The sequence below is a fragment of the Hemitrygon akajei genome, chromosome 25 (assembly GCF_048418815.1).
Source record: "Hemitrygon akajei chromosome 25, sHemAka1.3, whole genome shotgun sequence".
Classification (NCBI taxonomy): Eukaryota; Metazoa; Chordata; class Chondrichthyes; order Myliobatiformes; family Dasyatidae; genus Hemitrygon; species Hemitrygon akajei.
Genome location: NC_133148.1, coordinates 25,978,662 through 26,003,478, shown reverse-complemented (window position 1 = coordinate 26,003,478; position 24,817 = coordinate 25,978,662). Strand labels below are relative to the sequence as shown.

General features: G+C 54.9%; 1 protein-coding gene across 1 annotated transcript in view; it reads right to left on the bottom strand.

Moving 5' to 3' along the window:
• The window catches only part of LOC140716457 (protein-glutamine gamma-glutamyltransferase K-like), a 38,199-nt gene extending 15,060 nt beyond the window's left edge, over positions 1-23,139 (bottom strand). The window contains exons 1-8 of the mRNA XM_073029203.1: positions 22,167-23,139; positions 21,590-21,772; positions 19,880-20,110; positions 7,647-7,765; positions 7,074-7,181; positions 6,619-6,793; positions 970-1,108; positions 455-558 (exon numbers count right to left, since the gene is read on the bottom strand). Coding sequence (XP_072885304.1) covers positions 455-558; positions 970-1,108; positions 6,619-6,793; positions 7,074-7,181; positions 7,647-7,765; positions 19,880-20,110; positions 21,590-21,772; positions 22,167-22,362 — 1,255 coding nt within the window. The 5' untranslated portion in view covers positions 22,363-23,139. The remainder of the gene's footprint in view (positions 1-454; positions 559-969; positions 1,109-6,618; positions 6,794-7,073; positions 7,182-7,646; positions 7,766-19,879; positions 20,111-21,589; positions 21,773-22,166) is intronic.
• Positions 23,140-24,817: the final 1,678 nt, after the last annotated feature.

The window sequence follows — 24,817 nt, the reverse complement described above, 5'->3', positions numbered from 1 at the left end:
TGTAGCATGCGGAGGGGGGAGTAGCGGGGTTAAATGCCGGGAGAACCAAGCCCCATTGCTGTCTCTGTCTCTCACCAAGAGCACTGTTCCTGTCTCCCTCTCCCACTGGGAGCCCCATTCCCATCTCCCTCTCCCACTGGGAGCCCCGTTCCCGTCTCCCTCTCCCACAGGAAGCCCCGTTCCCGTCTCCCTCTCCCACAGGAAGCCCCATTCCCGTCTCCCTCTCCCACTGGGAGCCCCATTCCCGTCTCCCTCTCCCACAGGGAGCCCCGTTCCCGTCTCCCTCTCCCACAGGAAGCCCCATTCCCGTCTCCCTCTCCCACTGGGAGCCCCATTCCCGTCTCCCTCTCCCACTGGGAGCCCCATTCCCATCTCCCTCTCCCACAGGGAGCCCCATTCCCGTCTCCCTCTCCCACGGGGAGGCGATGGAGGGAGGAGCCCCTGAGGACCCTACCTGAGCTGGTCTCCTGGGGAGTGGCGTCAACGGCTTGCCAGCCCCCATGTCCCGCTGGCAGATCCGGCCGGGACATCCAGCAGTCGTTCCAGACGTGGAAATTCCTGGGAGCAGAAAGAGGTTGGGAAGGGGGGCGAGAGGGAAACGAGGAAGAGAGAAAGACCATAAGATATAGGAGCAGAGTTAGGCCATTTGGCCCATCGAGTCTGCTCCAGCATTCCATCATGGCTGATCCAATTTTCCTCTCAGCCCCAGTCTCCTGCCTCTCCCCATATCCCCTCATGCCCCGACCAATCGAAGATTTACCAACCTCTGCCTTGAATGTACAACTACAGACAAGGAAGAAATAAAGAGAGAGGGAAGGAGAGAGAGGGGAGGAGATGAGAGAGAGGGGCCGCAGTGACAGGTGAACCCCCATTCTGTGGGGAGAGTTCCATCAAACATCCTCCCTCTCTCTCCCCTCCATCTGGCCCCTGCCCCATTACCCCCACCCACCTGTCCCTCTGCCCCCTCACCAGATGGAGTCGTAGTTCATCTCCTCGAGGGGCTTCAAGTCCTCGTCCAGGAAGACGTCGGTGGTGAGGCTGACGTCGGTGTCGTGGGCCGAGGAGAAGTTGGTCACTGGGCGGGCGGGGATGCCAAGACATCGCAGCACTGCGGGGGGGATGCGGAGGAAAGAGAGCGAGGGAGTGAGACCCACCCCTTCCTCAAACCACCAACCCCTCCCTCAAAACTCCACGTCACAAAATCACCACATCTCCACTACCAAACCATTCACACTGTGTGTCCTACCCTCGTACACCGAGGTCCCTCTGTCCCTCGACACTCCCCACCATTCACACTGTGTCCTACCCTTGTTCACTGAGGTCCCTCTGTCCCCCGACACTCCCTACCATTCACACTGTGTCCTACCCTCGTTCACCGAGGTCCCTCTGTCCCTCGACACTCCCCACCATTCACAGTGTGTGTCCTACCCTCATACACCGAGGTCCCTCTGTCCCTCGACACTCCCCACCATTGACACTGTGTCCTACCCTCGTTCACCGAGGTCCCTCTGTCCCTCGACACTCCCCACCATTCACAGTGTGTGTCCTACCCTCGTACACCGAGGTCCCTCTGTCCATCGACACTCCTCACCATTCACACTGTGTCCTACCCTCGTACACCGAGGTCTCTCTGTCCCTCCACACTCCCCACCATTCACAGCGTGTGTCCTACCCTCGTACACCTGAGTATGTGAAGAGGGTGAGGGGTACATGTAGAAGGGGGAGACAAGGGGTAATTGTAGCAAAGAATGTGTACAGGACTGGAGACAGAGTATGAGATTGGGGAAGTGTGGGAGGACAGGGAGCAGGTAACTAAAATAGAGCACCAGACGGATATGGCAACCACGAAGAAAGGGAACCTTGCTTACCGCAAGACAATATGTCTGGCAAAGTATCTGATTTATATCCCTATTTCGAGTGTTTTGCTTGTGTCCATACCCATTCCGAGTATTTCGCTTGCATCTATACTTATTCCGAGTATTTCGTGTGCTTCGCTATGCAATAGCCAATCAATGGATGAATTTGAATCAAGAACCATATTTGTGAATGTAGTGCCCCGTTTTTGGGTATAAGAATGATCTCTGTGAACCAACAAATTGGGAGTTGGCTACCTTACCCCCCAAGTGCGTGTGGCTGTGAACTCCTCTCTGAATAAAAACTGTTTCATCGACAATTTTGTGTCTTTGGTGTTCTTTCCTCAACTGAGCAGCTTAACACACCGAGGTCCCCCTGTCCCTCGACACTCCCCACCATTCACAGCGTGTGTCCTACCCTCGTACACCGAGGTCCCCCTGTCCCTCGACACTCCCCACCGTTCACAGTGTATGTCCTACCCTCGTACACCGAGTTCCCTCTGTCCCTCGACACTCCTCACCGTTCACAGTGTGTGTCCTACCCTCGTACACCGAGGTCCCCTGTCCCTCGACACTCCCCACCGTTCACAGTGTGTGTCCTACCCTCGTACACCGAGGTCCCCTGTCCCTCGACACTCCCCACCATACACGGTGTGTGTCCTACCCTCGTACACCGAGGTCCCCCCGTCCCTCAACACTCCCCACCAATCACAGCGTGTCCTACTCTCGTACACCGAGGTCCCCTGTCCCTCGACACTCCCCACCATACAGAGTGTGTGACCTACCCTCGTACACCGAGGTCCCCCGTCCCTCAACACTCCCCACCGTTCACAGTGTATGTCCTACCCTCGTACACCGAGTTCCCTCTGTCCCTCGACACTCCTCACCGTTCACAGTGTGTGTCCTACCCTCGTACACCGAGGTCCCCTGTCCCTCGACACTCCCCACCGTTCACAGTGTGTGTCCTACCCTCGTACACCGAGGTCCCCTGTCCCTCGACACTCCCCACCATACACGGTGTGTCCTACCCTCGTACACCGAGGTCCCCCCATCCCTCAACACTCCCCACCAATCACAGCGTGTCCTACTCTCGTACACCGAGGTCCCCTGTCCCTCGACACTCCCCACCATACACAGTGTGTGACCTACCCTCGTACACCGAGGTCCCCCCGTCCCTCAACACTCCCCACCATTCACAGTGTGTGTCCTACCCTTGTACACCGAGGTCCCTCTGTCCCTCTGTCCTTCGACATTCCCCACCATTCACCCTTGTACACCGAGGTCCCTCTGTCCCTCCACACTCCCCACCATTCACAGTGTGTGTCCTACCCTTGTACACCGAGGTCCCTCTGTCCCTCAACACTCTCCACCGTTTACAGCGTGTGTTCTACCCTCGTACACCGAGGTCCCCCTGTCCCTCGACACTCCCCCACCATTCACAGCGTGTGTCCTACCCTCGTACACCGAGGTCCCCCTGTCCCTCGACACTCCTCACCATACACAGTCTGTGTCCTACCCTGGTTCACCGAGGTCCCCCGTCCCTCGACACTCCTCACTGTTTACAGTGTGTGTCCTACCCTCGTACACCGAGGTCCCTCTGTCCCTCGACACTCCTCACCGTTTACAGCGTGTGTCCTACCCTCGTACACCGAGGTCCCCCGTCCCTCAACACTCCTCACCATTTACAGCGTGTGTCCTACCCTCGTACACCGAGGTCCCCCGTCCCTCGACACTCCTCACCGTTTACAGCGTGTGTCCTACCCTCGTACACCGAGGTCCCTCTGTCCCTTGACACTCCTCACCGTTTACAGCGTATGTCCTACCCTTGTACACCAAGGTCCCTCTGTCCCTCGACACTCCTCACCGTTTACAGCATGTGTCCTACCCTCGTACACCGAGGTCCCTCTGTCCCTCTGTCCTTCGACATTCCCCACCATTCACCCTTGTACACCGAGGTCCCCCGTCCCTCGACACTCCCCACCGTTCACAGTGTGTGTCCTACCCTCGTACACCGAGGTCCCCCTGTCCCTCCACACTCCCCACCATTCACACCGTGTGTCCTACCCTCGTACACCTGAGTATGTGAAGAGCGTGAGGGGTACATGTAGAAGGGGGAGACAAGGGGTAATTGTAGCAAAGAATGTGTACAGGACGGGAGACAGAGTATGAGATTGGGGAAGTGTGGGAGGACAGGGAGCAGGTAACAAAAATAGAGCACCAGACGGATATGGCAACCACGAAGAAAGGGAAACTTGCTTACCGCAAGACAATATGTCTGGCAAAGTATCTGATTTATATCCCTATTTCGAGTGTTTTGCTTGTGTCCATACCCATTCCGAGTATTTCGCTTGCATCTATACTTATTCCGAGTATTTCGTGTGCTTCGCTATGCAATAGCCAATCAATGGATGAATTTGAATCAAGAACCATATTTGTGAATGTAGTGCCCCGTTTTTGGGTATAAGAATGACCTCTGTGAACCGACAAATTGGGAGTTGGCTACCTTACCCCCCCAAGTGCGTGTGGCTGTGAACTCCTCTCTGAATAAAAACTGTTTCATTGGCAATTTCGTGTCTTTGGTGTTCTTTCCTCAACTGAGCAGCTTAACACACCGAGGTCCCCCTGTCCCTCGACACTCCTCACCATACACGGTGTGTGTCCTACCCTTGTACACCGAGGTCCCCCTGTCCCTCAACACTCCCCACCAATCACAGTGTGTGTCCTACCCTCATACACCGAGGTCCCCCTGTCCCTTGACATTCCCCACCATTCACAGTGTGTGTCCTACTCTCGTACACCGAGGTCCCCCCATCCCTCGACACTCCCCACCATTCACAGTGTGTGTCCTACCCTCGTACACCGAGGTCCCTCTGTCCCTTGACACTCCCCACCAATCACAGCGTGTGTCCTACTCTCGTACACCGAGGTCCCTCTGTCCCTCGACACTCCTCACCATACACAGCGTGTGTCCTACCCTCGTACACCGAGGTCCCCCTGTCCCTCGACACTCCCCACCGTTCACAGTGTGTGTCCTACCCTCGTACACTGAGGTCCCTCTGTCCCTCGACACTCCTCACCGTTCACAGTGTGTGTCCTACCCTCGTACACCGAGGTCCCCTGTCCCTCGACATTCCCCACCGTTCACAGTGTGTGTCCTACCCTCGTCACTCCCCACCATTCACAGTGTGTGTCCTACCCTCGTACACCGAGGTCCCCTGTCCCTCGACACTCCCCACCATTCACAGTGTGTGTCCTACCCTCATACACCAAGGTCCCCTGTCCCTCGACACTCCCCACCGTTCACAGTGTGTGTCCTACCCTCGTACACCGAGGTCCCCCTGTCCCTCCACACTCCCCACCATTCACAGCGTGTGTCCTACCCTCGTACACCCGAGTATGTGAAGAGGGTGAGGGGTACATGTAGAAGGGGGAGACAAGGGGTAATTGAAGCAAAGAATGTGTACAGGACTGGAGACAGAGTATGAGATTGGGGAAGTGTGGGAGGACAGGGAGCAGGTAACTAAAATAGAGCACCAGACGGATATGGCAACCACGAAGAAAGGGAACCTTGCTTACCGCAAGACAATATGTCTGGCAAAGTATCTGATTTATATCCCTATTTCGAGTGTTTTGCTTGTGTCCATATCCATTCCGAGTATTTCGCTTGCATCTATACTTATTCCGAGTATTTCGTGTGCTTCGCTATGCAATAGCCAATCAATGGATGAATTTGAATCAAGAACCATATTTGTTAATGTAGTGCCCCGTTTTTGGATATAAGAATGACCTCTGTGAACCGACAAATTGGGAGTTGGCTACCTTACCCCCCAAGTGCGTGTGGCTGTGAACTCCTCTCTGAATAAAAACTGTTTCATCGGCAATTTCGTGTCTTTGGTGTTCTTTCCTCAACCGAGCAGCTTAACACACCGAGGTCCCCCTGTCCCTCAACACTCCCCACCGTTCACAGTGTGTGTCCTACCCTCGTACACCGAGGTCCCCCTGTCCCTCGACACTCCTCACCGTTCACAGTGTATGTCCTACCCTCGTACACCGAGGTCCCCCTGTCCCTCGACACTCCTCACCGTTCACAGTGTGTGTCCTACCCTCGTACACCGAGGTCCCCCTGTCTCTCGACACTCCCCACCATTCACAGTGTGTGTCCTACCCTCGTACACCGAGGTCCCCCTGTCCCTCGACACTCCTCACCATTCACAGTGTGTATCCTACTCTAGTACACTGATGTGAGTGGTGGGGGTTCATTCCCTGGGGTTCAACGGAGTTGGAAGGGTGTTTGGACAGAGTTAAGTTGGAGGGGAGTTTGGACGAATTGGAGGGGTGTTTGGACGGAATTGAGTTGGAGGGGAGTTTGGACGGAGTTGAGTTGGAGGGGAGTTTAGACGGAGTTGGAGGGGTGTTTGGATGGAGTTGAGTTGGAGGGGAGTTTGGATGAGTTGGAGGGGTATTTAGACGGAGTTGGAGGGGAGTTTGGACGGAGTTGAGTTGGTGGGGAGTTTGGATGAGTTGGAGGGGTGTTTGGACGGAGTTGGAGGGGAGTTTGGATGGTGTTGGAGGGGAGTTTGGACGGAGTTGGAGGGGAGTTTGGACGGAGTTGGAGGGGAGTTTGGACGGAGTTGCGTTGGAGGGGAGTTTGGACGAGTTGGAGGGGTGTTTAGACGGAGTTGGAGGGGAGTTTGGACGGAGTTGGAGGGGAGTTTGGACGGAGTTGAGTTGGAGGGGAGTTTGGACGAGTTGGAGGGGTCCATACCTGTGGTTGTGACCCCCGAGAAGACCCAGCACTGGCCGTAGCATACTGAACGTCCCGTGTGGAGGTACTGGAGCAGGATTTCCACACTTCCCACCCAGCTGGTGGGAGACGTCCCACCGGAGTAATCGCCCGACCAGTTCCCCACCAGGACCCCCGCGTCGTCCTGCGAATTCACCTGAGATTTCCGGGGGGGGGCAGGGAGAGAGGGGAAAGGGGGAGTTTAAAATGAGTCACAAGCAACACAGTCAGCTGATAATGCACAACAAGAGCCCACAAATTAGAACATGAGGCAGGCCAGAGAGAGAGGGGCCAAATGGCCACCCCGTGGTCTTGAGGCCCTACAATTCTCCCTCCTAACCTCCTCTTCTCGCCCCACCCTTCCCAGCTCCCGCTCCTAAACCCTCTGTACTTCCCTTCACCACCCAGCACCCCCCCCCCCCCCCCGAAGGACTCACCATGGCGGAGACTGTGCGTACGACACTGATTGCATTCCCCCAACCCGCCACCGGAATCTGACTCTTCTGCAGGATCTTCAGGGAGGCCTCCAGGATGCCTCGGGAAAACTGGGGGAGAGGGATAGGGAGAGTCAACATCACCCAACCCCTGCTCAGTACCCTCCCTCTCATCCCCTGCCCTCAGCCCCCACCCTCTTGGCCCTTAGCCTCCCCCCTTCTTTCAGCCCGTACCCTCCTCTCCCCTGTCCTCACTCCCTCTCCCCCTCCCTCCCCTACTCTCAGCTCCTACCCTTGCCCTTTTCCTCCCCCTCCCTTGGCCCTCACTTCTTCCTCCCTACCCTGTCCTCACCACCTCTCTCGGCCCCTACCCTCTCCCCCTACCTCCCCATACCTCACTCCCTCCCTCCTCTCCTCTCTGTGTTCAACCAACAGAGCCCTCTTCCTCACTGTCTGTCACCTCCCTCGTTCTTCACCCCTCATTGCCCCTCCCTCCTCACTCCACCTCACCATGTCTCCTCCTTTCTGCCTCCACCTCGCACCCCCGTGGAGTGACCCGTGTGGCTGGACCCCCACCTGTCCAAAGTTCCACGTCCTGACCCCGATCTGCGCCTCGGTCCCGTAGTAGATTCGTCCAGACTCGTTCAGGACGTACTCTGCTTTCTCCTTCTCGCCCTCCATGTACACCACGTCCGCTGCCAGTCCGAGAGAGAGACAGAGTCAGAGAGCTCGGAAACCAGCCCTTCGGCCCACCCGCTCCATACTAGCCATCTGAGCCAGCCCCGTTTTCGGGTTTTTTTAAACCTTTCCTGTCCATTTTCCTGCCACTTCAGACGTCGTCAATGTCAGAATCAGGTTTATTATCATTGACAAGTTGTGAAATTTGTTGGTTTGCGGCAGCAGTACCGTGCAAGAGATAAAGAAATTACTGTAAGTTCAAATAAAATGTACATGAGGTCAGAGCTGACCGTGGACGTTGTGTCCTGGCTGTCTTGGTACTCAAACCTGGGCAGTACGATATGGAGAACAAGTTGTTGCCCGTGTAACAGGCTCAGCCTCTCCACTCATCTGATAAACCCAGAGGAACGGCAGAGACTGATACAGGTTGGCACAGGAGTTGCCAGTCAGCGTTGGACTCGACGTAGGGCTGCCTTAGGGTCTCCAGCTCCAGGTTTTCCCCTCGGATTTCACTCCCGACTCCTTCCCCGTGAGTGGGTCTGGCCACAAGGCAGCGGAGGTTCGAGATCAGAGTTTTCCTTCTCCTAGATGAGCTGCCAACCGCGGCTGCGAGCCCCATCTGCCCGAAGCGACCGGTTTTAAGGTGCCAGTAACCCACCTTTGCCCCTTCTCCACCAGGCTTAGTAGCTAAGCCCCACATGAAGGCCAGGAGGGGAGCTTGGTTGTCAGCGGCTATTTGAGGCGCACGCCATTGGGAGCATTTAATAGGCAGCGGGAACTTCTCCCCACTACTGCCTCGGCTATAACGAAGCAAAATAAATAAATATTGCAAAAGAGGAGCTGAGACGTGGTGTCCGTAGGCCGTTCAGAAATCGGACGGCAGAGGGGAACAAGCTGTTCCTGAATCACTGAGTGTGTGTCTTCAGGCTCCTGTACCTCCTCCCTGATGGTAGCAACGAGAAGAGGGCATGTCCCGGGTGGTGGGGGTATTTAGCGATGGACGCCACTGTCTCCTGGAGCACCACCTTCTGGAGATGCCCTCAATGGTGGGGAGGGTGGAGGGTGGTGTCCACGATGAGCTGGCCGAGCCTGCAACCCTCCGCGTCTCTTTTCCAATCCTGGGCATAGGCGCCTGCATGTCACACAGGCCGTTCGGTCCATCTGGGCCGTGCTGTCTCAGCTAGTCCCACTTGCCAGTGTTTGGTCTACACCCCTCCAAAGCAGGGGTCCCCAACCTTTTTGATGCCGTGGGCCCCCACCATTAACCGAGGGGCCTGTCTCAACTTCTCCTTTCCGTGTACCCGTCCGGGTATCTTGTTGTTAATGTACCTGGCTCAGCAGGGAGGGCCAAAGTCAAGATGGAATTAAACGGCGATTCCTTTGCTCACATCCTCGGAAACAGCTCTCTTTCTATCTTTGATATCTCCTTTCTTCCCTTTTCAAGGTTCTTTTGAAGACCCTGACCTGGAGATACACTCTGACTCGGGTTCTTTGCGGGAATGGGACGTGTCCTCAGGGCCTCACGACCGGCCGCTGTTTGATATCCCGAGGATGCACCCCAGAAGACTGGAGACGGGCTGATTCTGGGCCGGTGCCCGTGACTGAAGCGTCGCGGGAGAACACGGAACATCGGGGGCAGCGGGTTAGCTGCCGTGGGCTGCGTGTCCAGAGACGTGAGCCTTTCTGGTGCCGACTCTCTGGGCTCAGAGCTCCGAAAAAGCGACGCAAAAGACTTTTAACATCGTAAATCAGTCAGCTATCTGTGATGTCTCCCCACTCGCTGTGAAATGGGGACACCTCCCTTTCCTTTATAAGGGGGGGAGCGGGGAGAGGGAGAGAGACACTGTGTATGTCGAATTACTGGGTGAACGAGTAGTTGTTGGGGTTCTGCCAGTCTGTGCCTTTACCGATGCTTTGCTGCACACGAGTGCTCGGTGGAGGGTACCGGTTTTTTTTGCTGGTGGTGGGGGGGGGGGAGATTGCTTCTTTGCTGCTGCTTATGCGTGGGAGGGGGAGCTGGGGGGGATTTGGGGTTCTAACATTTAAGTGTTGTTCATTCTTTGGGGGCACTGCTCTGTTTTCGTGGATGGTTGCGAAGAAAAAGCATTTCAGGGTGTATGTTGTACACATTTCTCCGACATTACATGTTCCCATTGAACTTGTTCCATAGATAGACCACCCTCTGAGTGAAAAAGTAGCTGCTCTCCCCTTTCACCTTTAACCTGTGACCCCTGGTTGTGTGCCTGCCCCCTCGTGATTTTACATGCTTCTACAAGGCTTCGGTCTCCTACATTCCCAACCTGCCCGAACTCAGTCCCGGCGACATCCTGGTAAATCTCTGCCCTCTCCTCTGCCCTCCTGTAACAGGGCGACCAACACTGAGCAAAATACTCCGAGTGCAGCCTCACCAACGCCGTACACAACGACACAGAACCACAGAACACTACAGGCCCTTCAGCCCGCAATGTTGTGCCGACCTTAAAAAAAAGTACTAAACCCACACTACCCATAACCCTCCATTTTCCTTTCATCCATGTGCCTGTCCAAGAGGCTCTTAAATACCCCTAATGTTTTAGCCTCCACCACCTTCCCTGGCAAGTCATTCCAGGCACTCACAACCCTCTGTGTAAAAAAACTTACCCCTGATGTCTCCCCTAAACTTCCCTCCTTTAATTTTGTACATATGCCCTCTGGTGTTTGCTATTGGTGCCCTGGGAAACAGGTACTGACTATCCACCCTATCTATGCTTCTCATAATCTTGTAGACCTCTATCAAGTCCCCTCTCATTCTTCTATGCTCCAAAGAGAAAAGTCCCAGCTCTGCTAACCTTGCTTCATATGACTTGCTCTCCAAACCAGGCAACATCCTTGTAAATCTCCTCTGCACCCTCTCCATAGCTTCCACATCCTTCCTATAATGAGGTGACCAGAATTGAACACAATACTCTAAGTGCGGTCTCACCAGAGATTTGTAGAGTTGCAACATGACCTCTCTACTCTTGAACTGAGTCCCCCTGTTAATGAAGCCTAGCATCCCATAGGCCTTCTTAACAACCCTATCAACCTGTGCAGTGACCTTGAGGGATGTATGGATTTGAACCCCAAGGTCCCTTTGTTCATCCACACTCTTAAGTAACTGACCAAATCCTGTACTCAGTCTTCTGGTTTGTCCTTCCAAGATGCATCACCTCACACTTGTCCGGATTGAACTCCATCTGCCATTTTTCTGCCCAACTCTGCAGCCTATCTATATCCTCTTGTAACCTTCGACCACCTACAGCTCCATCCACAACTCCTCCAATCTTCGTGTCATCCGCAAACTTACTCACCCATCCTTCCGCCTCTACATCCAGGTCATTTATAAAAATCACAAATAGCGGGGCTCCCAGGACAGATCCCTGCGGCACTCCACTAGTCACCGACCTCCAGGCAGAATACTTTCCTTCCACAACTACCCTCTGCTTTCTTCCTTTAAGCCAATTTTTTTATCCAAACAGCCAAGGTTCAGCTTATCCCATGCCTCATGACTTTCTGGATGAGTCTTTCATGAGGGACCTTGTCAAATGCTTTGCTAAAGTCCATGTAGACCTCATCCATTGTCCTACCCTCATCGATTTCTTTTGTTACCTCTTCAAAAAGCTCAATCAGGCTCGTGAGGCACGACCTTCCCTTCACAAAGCCATGTTGACTATCCTTGAGTAGACTGTACTTCTCCAAATGCTCGTAGATCCTATCCTTAAGAATCTTTTCCAGTAGTTTGCAGACCACCGACGTAAGACTCACCGGTCTATAGTTCCCAGGTTTCTCCCTATTACCTTTTTTAAACAAGGGAACTACATTTGCTATTCTCCAGTCCTCCGGCACTTCCCCTGCAGCCAAAGAGGATTCAAAGATCTCAGCCAATGCTCCTACATCAGGTGGTCCCAACTCCAACACTCAGTGCCCTGACCGACGAAGGCAAGCTCCGTCACCCCCCTGTCTACCTGTGACTCCACTTTCAGGGATCCGTGTACCTGTACCCCTGGGGGCCTCTGTTCTACAACACTCCCCAGGTCCCTACCATTCACTGTGAAAGTCCTGCCCCCCCATTTGTCTTCTGAAAGGGAAACAATAGTCAGGACAGTTAACTCTGTCTGATCCTATTCCCCCATCGGACACAAGAGTAGATCGGGCCATTCGGCCCATCGAAACTGCTCTGCCGTTCTACAATGGCTGATTTATTATCCCTCTCAACCCCCATTCTCCAATCGTCTCCCCGGTAACCTTTCACGCCCCGACTAATCAAGAATATACCAGCCTCTGATTTAAATATACCCAACGACCTGGCCGCCAGGGTGTCTGTGGCAATGAATTCCACAGATTCACCACCTTCCTTCTCCTCTCTGTTCTAAAGGGAGGGCCTTTCTATTCTGAGGTTGTGGCCCTGGTGCCGGCCTCCCCCGCTATTGGAACTTCCTCTCCCTGGCCACTTCACCTTGGCCTTTCAATATTTGATGGGTTTCAATGAGATCCCCTGTCGTTCTCCTAACACTCCAAGGAGTACAGGCCCAGAGTGATCAAACGCTCCTCATACGTTAACCCTTTCATTCCGGTATGACCCTCTCCAATCTATTCTTACACAGTAACTGGCACCAGAGCGGTACTCAATTACATGGTCTGACTTTCAAATTCTCAGCCCGCTTCCCTCCTTCCCGGGAAGGGACACGAGGTCAGGGTCCCGGGGAGCGCACGACCCGAGGGCAGGGCGATCCCACACGCCGATCGTACACACACGCCTATTTAGGCGGGGAGTGAATGGCGGCTCTGTGCGGAGAGGGGCCGGCCGGCGGGCGGATGTTTTCCTGTTTCTGTTTGTTGGTAAATAGACACAGCTTCGCGATCGGGCCAAGGGAAACAGCGGGCGGGACCCGGAGCCTGATTTAGTAGGCAGGCCACACGGGAACACCCTGTTCGCAAACAGGACGGGACGGCTCCCCTTTCACACACACACACACCGCCGGTGGTCTGGCACCAGAAATAACCTCGGCAGGGCGGGGACAGACCGAACGAGGAGACAGAAGTGAGGCAGAGGGGGAGAGGGAGAGAGAGGGAGGGAGGGTGAGAGGAAAGGAGGGAGGGAGGGAAAAAGGAGGGGAGAGGGAGGGAGGGGCGAGGACGGAGGGAGGTGATGGGGAGGAAGAAAGGGGGAAGGGGAGAGAGGGAGGGAAGGGGCGAGGGGCAGTGTGAGGGAGGGAGGGGAGAAGGATAGATAAAGACAGGGACGGATTTAGAAGGGGGGATGTTGAGGGAGTGAGAGACAGGTGGGGGAAAAGGAGATGGAGAGAGAGAAAGGGGGAGGACAGAGAGAGATGGCGGGGCGAGGAGAGGGACTGCATTGGGCTGTTGCGTGTTCGGAGATGCGGGGAATGGCTTTGTTTGCGTCTCGTCCTGACGGGGCACTGCACATCGGCCCCGCGGGGAAACAGCAGGTAGGGAGGTGCAAGCGGGGGAGGGCCGCGAATTCAGGAGAAGGGGAGGTGGGAGAAGGAGGGGTGGAGGCGAGGGGAGGGGGAGAGGGGATCCGGATCACAATTGACTGCTTCAGAATTCAGAGAATTCCCAAGAATACAACCAACTGTCTCTTCTGCTGATTCCTTTTGGATCCCAGGATTCACGCCCAGGCATCTTAAAGGAATTTGATTTACTGTGAAGGAATGGAGTGTGTGGGGGTGGGGGGTGGGGGAAGAGGTAGTAAAAAGTAAACAAAACCAGAACTGGAATCTGCAGAGGGTCGCAGACTCGGCCAGCCCCATGACGGGCACGACCCGCCCCACCGTCGGGGGCATCTACAAGAGGTGGTGCCTCGGGAAGGCGGCATCGACCCCTCTGCGGTAGCAGGGATGTAGTGCGGAGATCTCACAAGCCATTGGTTGGAGTACTGGCATCGGAGGGAATAAACAAAACCAGGACCAGATCCCCGTATTCGTGGAAGGGCATGACAAAATCCAGGCCAGAGGCTTGGAACCAGGGGTCGGGGTTGGAAGAAAACCAGGACTGGGTCTAAGGATTGGATTGCAGACAGCAAATAAAACTCGGATTGGCTCAGAGGAGCAGATGTAAGCACTGAGTGGACCTGCGGATGTTAGTTTAAATCCAGGCATATTAATAATTGTGACCACACCACCCCCCATCTTATTCACTCCGATTGGGTATACAGTACCCCCAACACTGACTGACGGGTAGAAAATGAAACTCTCCCTTCTCCATCAATTTCCCACTCTCAAAAGCTTCTGGAAGTCCTGAAACAAACCATCTACCTTTCCCCACCCCCTTACACTTTCACACGCTGTGAGCAAGTGAATGTGTCGGGAGCAATCTGCATCCCGTTGTCCTCTGCATTTGTGCAACGCCCCTGGATCCTGGTCCCCGAGGATCACGCCAGAGTTTAGGAAATTTCCCAACATTACGACCAACCATCTCTTCTGCCAGTTTCCTTTGGACCCCAGGATTCGGGTCTGGCGTCCTTAAGGAGTACATTTAATTTCCTGTCCCAGATTTGTTTCACTGTGTGGAGACTTTCTTGTTTCACTTTCCCGGGACTTTCTAAAGGGTTGCAAGTAAAACCTGGACCCGGACACCGAAGAAGTGGCAAAACCCGGACTGGATAAAAATGAGGGTTGGCAGTAAAACGTGGATTGCTGATAAGGAACGGGGAGCGGGGCGTGCGGTAAAGTCTGAAGCTGGACTTGGGGAACAGAATGAGGGGGAACTTCACCAAAGACTCAGGCAAGTTTCTGCAGAAATACGCTGGAGAGCTTTCTGACAGGCTGCACCGCTGTCCGGAATGGAGGCTCGTACACGGGCTCGCAGACTCGGCCAGCCCCATCACGGGCACGACCCGCCCCACCGTCGGGGGGCATCTACAAGAGGTGGTGCCTCGGGAAGGCGGCATCGACCCCTCTGCGGTAGCAGGGATGTAGTGCGGAGATCTCACAAGCCATTGGTCAGACTACAGTTGGAGCGCCGTGACCCCTAACGAAGAAAGGATGTGCTGGTATGGGAGAATGATCCTGGGTGTGGAAGGGTTAACATCTGCGGCGTGTTGGATCACTCCGGGTCTGTACATAGGGAGGAGGTACGGGAGCCCGGGGAAAACGATTCAGGGACAGCTTCTTCCCCTCCACAAAGGGAAAGGGGAATAGTCCATGAACCCAGGAATACTATCTAATTATTCCCGTTTACTTAGTGCCACGGGGATGTGTGCTTAGCCCTCTGCTCTACTCTCTCTACCCACGACTGCGTGGCCAGGTACCGCTCAAACGCCACCCACAGGGTTTCGGGAGGAGGCGTACAGGAGGGGGGTAGACCAGCTGGCTGAGAGGTGCTGTCTCAGCGCCAGGGACCGGGGCATGGGTTGTGCGCTTCCGAAATGGGAAGCGGAGGGAACACGCACCAGTTCTGATTCAGGGGTCAGAAGTTCACAGCTTCCTGAGTGTCAGTTTCGCCGGGGATCTATTCTGGGCCCAGCACATCGCCGCAGCCATATTTCACCCGGAGTTTGGTCCGTCTCCAAAGACCCTCGCAAATTCCGACAGATGAACCGTGGAGAGCCTTCAGTGGCTGCATCGCCGTCTGGAATGGAGGGGGTGGGGACACTGCTCAGGGTCAAGAGGCTGCAGAAGTTTGTAAACTCAGACAGCTCCATCACGGGCACCAGCCTCGCCAGCATCGAGGGCAATTTCAAAAGGCAGTGCCTCAAAAAGGGGGCATCCATCATTAAGGACCCCCTTCACCCAGGACATGCCCTCTTCTCGTGACTACCACCAGGGAGGAGGGACAGGAGCCTGAAGACTCACAATCAACGTTTCAGGAACAACTTCTTCCCCTCTGCCCTCAGATTTCTGAATGGACAGTGAAACCGTGTGTGCCCCTGCGATAGTTTCGGTTCTCTTTTTGCAAAACTCGTTTAATTCTGAAAAAAATATATTTCTTATTGTAATTTATAGATTTTTAAATTATGTATTGCCACAAAACAAACTTAACAACAAATACCAGTAATATTAAACCTGATTCTGTCATTTATAATAATTATATGCGTTGTACTGCTGCCAGAACTTTGTAAAAATGAACTTCACGTCGCATCAGACGGGGATAATAACCCCGATTCCGCTCAGATTCAGCAGGAAGTTAGCAGGACTTGGGGAGGGGGGCAGGAAATGGAGTGAAACACAAACAAGGGGAAAACTGCAGATGCTGGAAATCCGAGCAACACGCACAAAATGCGGGAGGAACTCAGCGGCATTTATGAAAAAGAGGACAGTCTGATGAAGGGTCTCGGCCCCGAATGTCGACTGGTTTTACTCTTTTCCATAGATGGGGACAGAGCGAGCACTTACAACTGCGAGATAACAGTGAATGTTCAATTTGGAGAGAAATGTAAAACCTGGATCGAACCCAAGAGATGGAGTGGGATCGAAGAAAACCTGGACCGGATCTCCGGATTGGAAGGAAAGGCCCAGGAATTGAATGGAGGAGGTCAGTAAACCCTAGACTGGAACATGATTTGAACCCATCCGACTCAGAAACGTCAACTTTTTCCTCTGCGAAAACCCACATAGCTCCACCCCACTCCAACCCTAACAGGAACAGCTCATCCAAGGAGAATCCCTCCCTATCCACCTTCATAACGCCTTCCCTCCACTGCACCTCCCCATCTCCATGATCCCCTGTCTCCCTGACCCCCTTCTCTCCCATCCACCTCTACCCATCTCTGACCTTCCTTCCCTACACCCCTACCTCCCTATCCCACTCTCCTTCCTCTACAACCCTCCGCATCTCCGTGACTCCCTCCCTCCCCTGCACCCCTCCCCTTCTCTGTGAACCCCTCTCTCCCCTACAGCCCTCCCCACCCCCGGCCCGGTGTGTCTGGAGAGTCCGGGACGGGATGTGATTTCCCAATGCCGCTTCCTGTCTGCAGTTGGGCAGTGCCGGTCTGTCCCCATGGCAACCGGCACAAACTCTGTACAAACACGGTCCCAGGTAACCTGAGACCCAGTCCAGGGAGTGGAGTGGGGAGGAGCGGAGGGTGCGAGGGAGGGGGAAAGGGAGATGGGGAAGAGTAGAGGGGACTGGGAGGAGAGGAGGGGTGGTAGGAGAGGAAGGGGAGAGAGAGATGGGGTAGAGTAGGGGGACAGGGAGGAGGGTAGAGAGAGGGGAGGGTGGGAGGAGAGGAGGGGGAGAGAGAGATGGGGGAGAGGGGAGAGAGATGGGGAAGAGTAGGGGGACAGGGAGGAGGGTAGAGAGAGGGGAGGGTGGGAGGAGAGGAAGGGGAGAGAGAGATGGGGTAGAGGGGAGAGAGATGGGGAAGAGTAGGGGGACAGGGAGGAGGGTAGAGCGAGGGGAGGGTGGGAGGAGAGGAGGGGGAGAGAGAGATGGGGTAGAGGGGAGAGAGATGGGGAAGAGTAGGGGGACAGGGAGGAGGGTAGAGAGAGGGGAGGGTGGGAGGAAGGGGAGACAGGGGTGGGGAAGAGGAAAAGAAGGGTGGACAAGAGGAGGGGAGGGGGTGATGTAGCTCTCTGCCTGACTGTGTTACCAGGTCAGAGTGCAGGAAAACAGGCCCTTTGTCCCAAATTCCCTGCGCTGGCCGGGATTCCCCCCTAAGCCAGTCCCACCTACACACACTCGGCCCGTATCTAACTGAATCTGGGGTCCATGGGCCCTCTGGTCAATGGTGGGGGTTCACAGCATCAAAAAGTTTGGGGAAACCCCTGTTCTAAACCCTTCCTGTCAAAGTTTCTTTTAAATGTTCTTAATGATAGATAGATAGATACTTTATTCATCCCCATGGGGAAATTCAACTTTTTTTCCAATGTCCCATACACTTGTTGTAGCAAAACTAATTACATACAATACTTAACTCAGTAAAAAAATATGATATGCATCTAAATCACCATCTCAAAAAGCATTAATAATAGCTTTTAAAAAGTTCTTAAGTCCTGGCGGTAGAATTGTAAAGCCTAATGGCATTGGGGAGTATTGACCTCTTCATCCTGTCTGAGGAGCATTGCATCGATAGTAACCTGTCGCTGAAACTGCTTCTCTGTCTCTGGATGGTGCTATGTAGAGGATGTTCAGAGTTATCCATAATTGACCGTAGCCTACTCAGCGCCCTTCGCTCAGCTACCGATGTTAAACTCTCCAGTACTTTGCCCACGACAGAGCCCGCCTTCCTTACCAGCTTATTAAGACGTGAGGCGTCCCTCTTCTTAATGCTTCCTCCCCAACACGCCACCACAAAGAAGAGGGCGCTCTCCACAACTGACCTATAGAACATCTTCAGCATCTCACTACAGACATTGAATGACGCCAACCTTCTTAGGAAGTACATTCGACTCTGTGCCTTCCTGCACAAGGCATCTGTGTTGGCAGTCCAGTCTAGCTTCTCGTCTAACTGTACTCCCAGATACTTGTAGGTCTTAACCTGCTCCACACATTCTCCATTAATGATCACTGGCTCCATATGAGGCCTAGATCTCCTAAAGTCCACCACCATCTCCTTGGTCTTGGTGATATTGAGACGCAGGTAGTTTGAGTTGCACCATATCACAAAGTCCTGTATCAGTTTCCTATACTCCTCCTCCTGTCCATTCCTGACACACCCCACTATGGCCGTGTCATCAGCGAACTTCTGCACATGGCAGGACTCTGAGTTATATTGGATGTACCTGCCTCAAGCACTTACCCCGGCAGCTCGTTCCATATACGGACCATCCTCTGGGTGGGGAGAAAAGGTTGCTCCTTGGGTCCCTATTAAATCTCTCCCCCTCTCACCTTAAACCTGTGCCCACTGGTTGGAGATTCCCCAAGCCTGCGCGCGGTCACCCTATCTCTGCCCCTCATGGTTCTACACGCCTCTATACAGTCACCCCTCAGACTCCCACACCCCACCCTGCTCAACAACTGTCCGTAATTCAGTCCCCTGACTCCCAGAAATCTCCCCTGCACTCTCTCCAGTTTAGTCACATTTTTCTTATCGCAAAGTGGCCAAAACAGAGCACAGTAGCTGCGTGGTCTCAGCACCATCTTGTATGACTGCAACATAACATCACAGCTCCCGTACACGGTGACCCGACTGATGAAGGCCAGCGTGCAAAAGCCTTCTTCACCCCCTCCCCATCTCCCCTGTGACACCACTTCCAGGGAACCATTACCGTACCTTGCTTGGCTGAAGAAGTGGGGTGCCCGGGTTAGTAAGTCTGGGGGGGAACATGATGGCTGTTGGGGTTCAGGATGGTGTAAAAGGCTGTCACGGTGTACAATGAGACATTGACAGGGTGTAGAGCCGGGCTGAGAGGTGACAGGCGGACTTCAATCCAGTTTGAACCGATTCACTTTGGAAGCTCGAACTTGCAGGTGGAGTAAAGGGTTAATCAACAGTGTGGAGGAACAGAGGGATCTTGGAATCCATGTCCAGAGATCCCTCGGGGTTTCAGCACAAGTCAAGTTGCAATTTGCATTTATGGTGATCTATGATAAAAGGACAGTCAGTGTAACATAGGAATGCACTCAGATCAGCGTGAGTTAATCAGTCTTGTGGAAGAAGCTGTCCCGGGGCCTGTTGCTACTGGCTTTTATGCTGCGCTGGTTAAGAAGGCACAAGGAATGTGGGGCTTCATTCGTTGGGGGGGGGGGGGTTGAGGTAATGTTGCAGCTCTCTAATACTCTGGTTAGACCAGCCTTGGAGAATTATGTTCAGATCCGGTGGCCTCATCATGGGAGGGGCGCGGAAGAGATTTGCCAGGACGCTGCTTGGATCTTATGAGGGCAGGCTGAGTGAGCTCGAGCTTTTCACTCTGGACAGGAGGAGGTTGAGGTGTACAAGATGATAAGAGGCATAGATCGAGTACCTTTTACCCTGCGTGGAAATGGCAAATTGAAAGGGAGATAATTTTAAGGCGATTGGAGGGAAGTATTTGGGGGGGGGGTGTCAGAAGTAGATTTTTTCACACAGAGAGTGCTGGACAACGGTGTTTTTATTTTTTCTTGTAAAAATTGTGTATAATTTACCGCATGGTTAATGCTGCCTACCTGAGTTAGTTCTGCATTGCACCCGTCCGTCTGACAGTGAAGCCGAGTTCTGAGGTTGAACCTACCTGGGCACCAGGGGTTGAAAAGTATGTAGAGAGCAGCCTCCTGTTTCTGTCCTCCCCTGGCGGACACGGAAAGTCGGTATCGTCCGATGGGACAGTCCGCGGGAACGTGGACGGTGACGGCGAGGGTGTGGTTCCCATTGTTGATCGCTGTCAGAGCCCACTCCCCTGGTTCCGGCTTGCTGCCCAGAGTCAACACCACCAGAGTCCTCTTTGCCAGCTGGGGGTTGTTGCCTGGGGGGGGGAGAAATGGAGGGAGGAGAGGTTAGGACAAAATCCCAAAGACAATTCGCCGGCAGCCAATTTCACCCCTTTCAACTTTGTGGGCAGTGGAGGCCTTCAGTCCGGGGTGAGGTTCAGAGAATGGGTCCCTGGGACAGAGACAGACAGACAGACAGAGAGTACAGAGAAAAAGACAGAAAAGGACTGTGGAATTCGTCACACACAAAACCACACCACCCAAGGGTGTTAAACACACCACAGCCACACACATATGGGAGAAGAGAGGGAAAGGACGGTGAGGAAGGATGATAACGTTGAGGGAGGAAGGAGGGGAGGGGGAGGAAAAGGAGGACAGGGTGGTGAGGGGACATGGGGGTAAGTGAAGCCAAGGAGGTAGGAGGCAGGAGGGGAGGTGGTGGAGGGAGGAAGGCAGGGATAAGAGTTTTGGGGAACTGAGGGGGAGGGAGGGGAGATGGAGAGGTGAAGAGGAGGGGAGGGGACGGGGAAAGCAGGAGGGGAGGGGGGTGGAGGGAGGAAGGCAGGGATAAGAGTTTTGGGGAACTGAGGGGGAGGGAGGGGAGATGGAGAGGTGGAGGGGAGGGGACGGGGAAAGCAGGAGGTGGGGGGTGGAGGGAGGAAGGCAGGGATAAGAGTTTTGGGGAACTGAGGGGGAGGGAGGGGAGATGGAGAGGTGAAGGGGAGGGGAGGGGGTGGAGGGAGGAAGGCAGGGATAGTTTTGGGGAACTGAGGGGGAGGGAGGGGAGATGGAGAGGGGAAGGGGAGGGTAGGGGACGGGGAAAGCAGGAGGGGAGGGGGTGGAGGGAGGAAGGTAGGGATAAGAGTTTTGGGGAACTGAGGGGGAGGGAGGGGAGATGGAGAGGTGAAGGGGAGGGTAGGGGACGGGGAAAGCAGGAGGGGAGGGGGTGGAGGGAGGAAGGTAGGGATAAGAGTTTTGGGGAACTGAGGGGGAGGGAGGGGAGATGGAGAGGTGAAGGGGAGGGGAGGGGACAGGGAAAGCAGGAGGAGAGGTGGTGGAGGGAGGAAGGTAGGGATAAGAGTTTTGGGGAACTGAGGGGTAGGGAGGGGAGATGGAGAGGTGAAGAGGAGGGGAGGGGACGGGGAAAGCAGGAGGGGAGGGGGTGGAGGGAGGAAGGTAGGGATAAGAGTTTTGGGGAACTGAGGGGTAGGGAGGGGAGGGGACGGGGAAAGCAGGAGGGGAGGGGGTGGAGGGAGGAAGGTAGGGATAAGAGTTTTGGGGAACTGAGGGGTAGGGAGGGGAGGGGACGGGGAAAGCAGGAGGGGAGGGGGTGGAGGGAGTTGAGAGGGCCATGGGAGATCCAGTTCTACAACCAAACCCTAACCCAATCACTGGGCCTACACGCCCCCACCTCCACCATCACACAGACTTTCACTGCCCATGGGAGTTCTGCACTCTCCTCTCCACCCACCCCATGAAAGGGGAGATTGCTGGAACCAAACCCCAGGACTCACCAGTGCTGAGCTCCATCTGCAGGGGGTCAGAGTTTGGGTCAAAAGGGCTGTTGAGGGTCACCCCCATCTGGAAGGGGAAGCCCCGGCGAATGATCAGCTCCTCATAGTCAAAGTCCTGGGTGTGGTGTCTCTCCTTGTTGAGTCCGGCCTGAAGGTCCAGAGAGGTGACTTGCTGGACCGCTCCTGATGGGGGGAGAGAGAGAACAGTCAGGGGAGGGGATAGAGAGAGGAGGAGAGGGAGGTGGAAAGGAGGGATGAGAGATGTGGAGGATAGGGATGGGGAAGGGAGAGAGGAGGGGAGGGAGAGGGGGAAGGGGGAGAGAGTGGGAGGGGTAAGGGAGGGGTGAGGGAGAGGGTTGAGGTGGGAAGGGAGAGAGGGAGAGAAAGGTGGAAAGGAGAGAAGGAGGGAGGGGAAGTTAGAGGGTGAGAGGTGGGAAGGGAGAACAGACGGGAGAGAGGAGCAAGGTGTTTGAGGAATGGGGGTGAGGGGGTCCAGGGGTGAGAGTGAATGGGAGTGTGACAGGACAGCCCAATCCCCTTCCCACCGCCAGGCCGCCTCCCTTCCCTCAGACCCGACCTTCATCCACCGCTGTCGTCGCTCCGTCTTGTCGGTCCCTGCCCATATCGTAGTTCTCGTTGCTTTTCCTGAGACACGGGCTGCAGTCGCTGAGACAGCGCAGACATCGTTGCCAGGGTCCCAGCCGCGCCGCCGGCTTTGTCCCCGGTCCGATCGCCGCCTCCGGCCGCCTCCCCACCTCGGTGCCCCGAGTCATCGGTGACAAACGGAGAAGTGGGCACAGAGCTTTCAGATCTTCCCAACACCGGCCTCCCCCAAAGAACCCTCTACAGAAATACCCTCCTCAATCCACTCTGTCAGCTCTCCTAAGGAAAGTTTCGTTTGAAACTTTTGAAAAGTAACTTTTTTTTTATCAGAATATTCTCAACTTTCAAAACTTGTCAGAACTCTTCAAAACTTTTCACTTTTTTCCGAATGTTTAGAACTTCCCTTTCAGAACTTATACTTCAGGACTGTTAAACTGTTAAAAACTTTCAAAACCGAACTGTAGTGAACTTTACAGAACGTTTCTGAATGGTGGGAGCTTTCCAAACTTTGCAGAACTATGCAGCGTTCCAGGAATAAACTTTATCCCCGCTTTGCAGAGAGAGAGAGAGAGAGAGAGAGAGAGAGAGAGAGAGAGAGAGAGAGGGAGATAACAGATTAATTACAACGCTGTGACTGCGGACAGGCTTCGTCAAGAACAGATTCCACCCTGGGCGAGAATAATCCGGATTTTCTTTTTTTCGGCGCGGGTGGCGGTCCCTGAAGAGGTTCCCTGGTAAAGCCGCTGTCTCTGGTCGCGGAACCCCGTGGCTCAGTAACGACTGAAGCGGGTCCAGGGTGGGAAGGCTGTGACCAAGATGACAGCTGGGACGTTGGCAGGTCTCCATTTAAAGGGGCCGCCCGGGGCGGTACGCGGGAGCCCCGTCATGTTTAAGCGTAACGGAGGGGAACTTTGAATGGGTCGGGGATGGAAGGGTGCGGTGGGGTGGGGCAGTGCAGGATCGTCACCGCCCCGCCGATGGGAACAGGATAACAGAATCGCTGAGAAGGAAAGGGGCGGGGTGGGGGGGGGAGAGAAGGGGGCCATTCTGATCAAGCCCCCTTATCCCTCCCCTCTCCTCCAACTCTCTCTCTCCCTCACCCCCTCTCTCTCGCTCTCCTCCCCCTCTTCATCTCCCTCTTCCCCTTTCACTTCTCTCTCTATTCCTACCCCTTCCTTCCCCTCACCCTCTCTCCCACCACTCTTGGCCTCTCTCTCTCTCTCTGCCCCTCTCCCTCCCGCTCTCCTTCTCTCGGGGATTCCCAAGTCGAATGGCGGGGAAAACACTTCGGAGCATCTGCTCCGTTCCCCTGGCGGCTCACACTTCGATGTCCCAGCCAACATTCCCGAGCAGGGCGGAGCAGGTCACGGAAAGGGCATGGTGACCGGGAGGTGGGGGGGGGGGGGGGCACAGAAACTGGGAGGGAGGGAGAACGTAGACCGGGAGGGGGTATAGCGAAGAAGGGAAGACGCAGCGATGGGGAGGGGGTTACAGAGGGGTGACGGGGATGGGCAGGGGTGTAGGGAAGGGAGTGGGTTACAGAGACAGGGAGCGGTGTAGGGGAGTGTGTTTCACTGACGTAAAACCTGAGGCATCTCTCCCTGTCCCGCCGCGCCCCTGACCTAGTATCTATCTCACAGGGGAGAGGAGAGCCGATTCATTAATCACAGCGTGTCCGCTGACAGGCAGGGTGAAACACGGCAGATCTGCGTCACAGCAGGGGAGGGGAAGACTGGGGCGATGGGGGAGAGAGAGGGATGAAGATGAAGGAGATAGAGAGATTGAGGAGGGAGGGAGAATGGCAGATAAAGAGGGAAGAGAGAAATTGGGAGAGAGGGAAGATAGGGAGAGGGAGGCGTAGAGAGATAATAGGAAAAAGGAAGGGGAGAGAAAGGAGGGACGACAAGAGAAAGAGAAAAAGTGAAAGAGGAAGGAAGAGGGTTGAGGGAAAAGAACGAATGTGATTCCCTGTGACCCCCCTCCCACCCCCACACTCCTTGGTCTCCCTGCACCTCTCCCCATCTCCAATAACCCCTACACCCCTCCCTGTCTCCATGACATCCTCCCTCCCCTAAACCCCTCCCTGTCTCCATGACCCCCTCCCACCCCCACACTCCTTGGTCTCCCTGCACCTCTCCCCATCTCCAATAACCCCTACACCCCTCCCTGTCTCCATGACCCCCTCCCACCCCCACACTCCTTGGTCTCCCTGCACCTCTCCCCATCTCCAATAACCCCTACACCCCTCCCTGTCTCCATGACCCCGTCCCTCCCCTACACCCCTCCCTGTCTCCATGACCCTGTCCCTCCCTCCCCTAAACCCCTCCCTGTCTCCATGACCCCCCTCCCACCCCCACACTCCTTGGTCTCCCTGCACCTCTCCCCATCTCCAATAACCCCTACACCCCTCCCTGTCTCCATGACATCCTCCCTCCCCTAAACCCCTCCCTGTCTCCATGACCCCGTCCCTCCCCTACACCCCTCCCTGTCTCCATGACCCTGTCCCTCCCTCCCCTAAACCCCTCCCTGTCTCCATGACCCCCTCCCACCCCCACACTCCTTGGTCTCCCTGCACCTCTCCCCATCTCCAATAACCCCTACACCCCTCCCTGTCTCCATGACCCC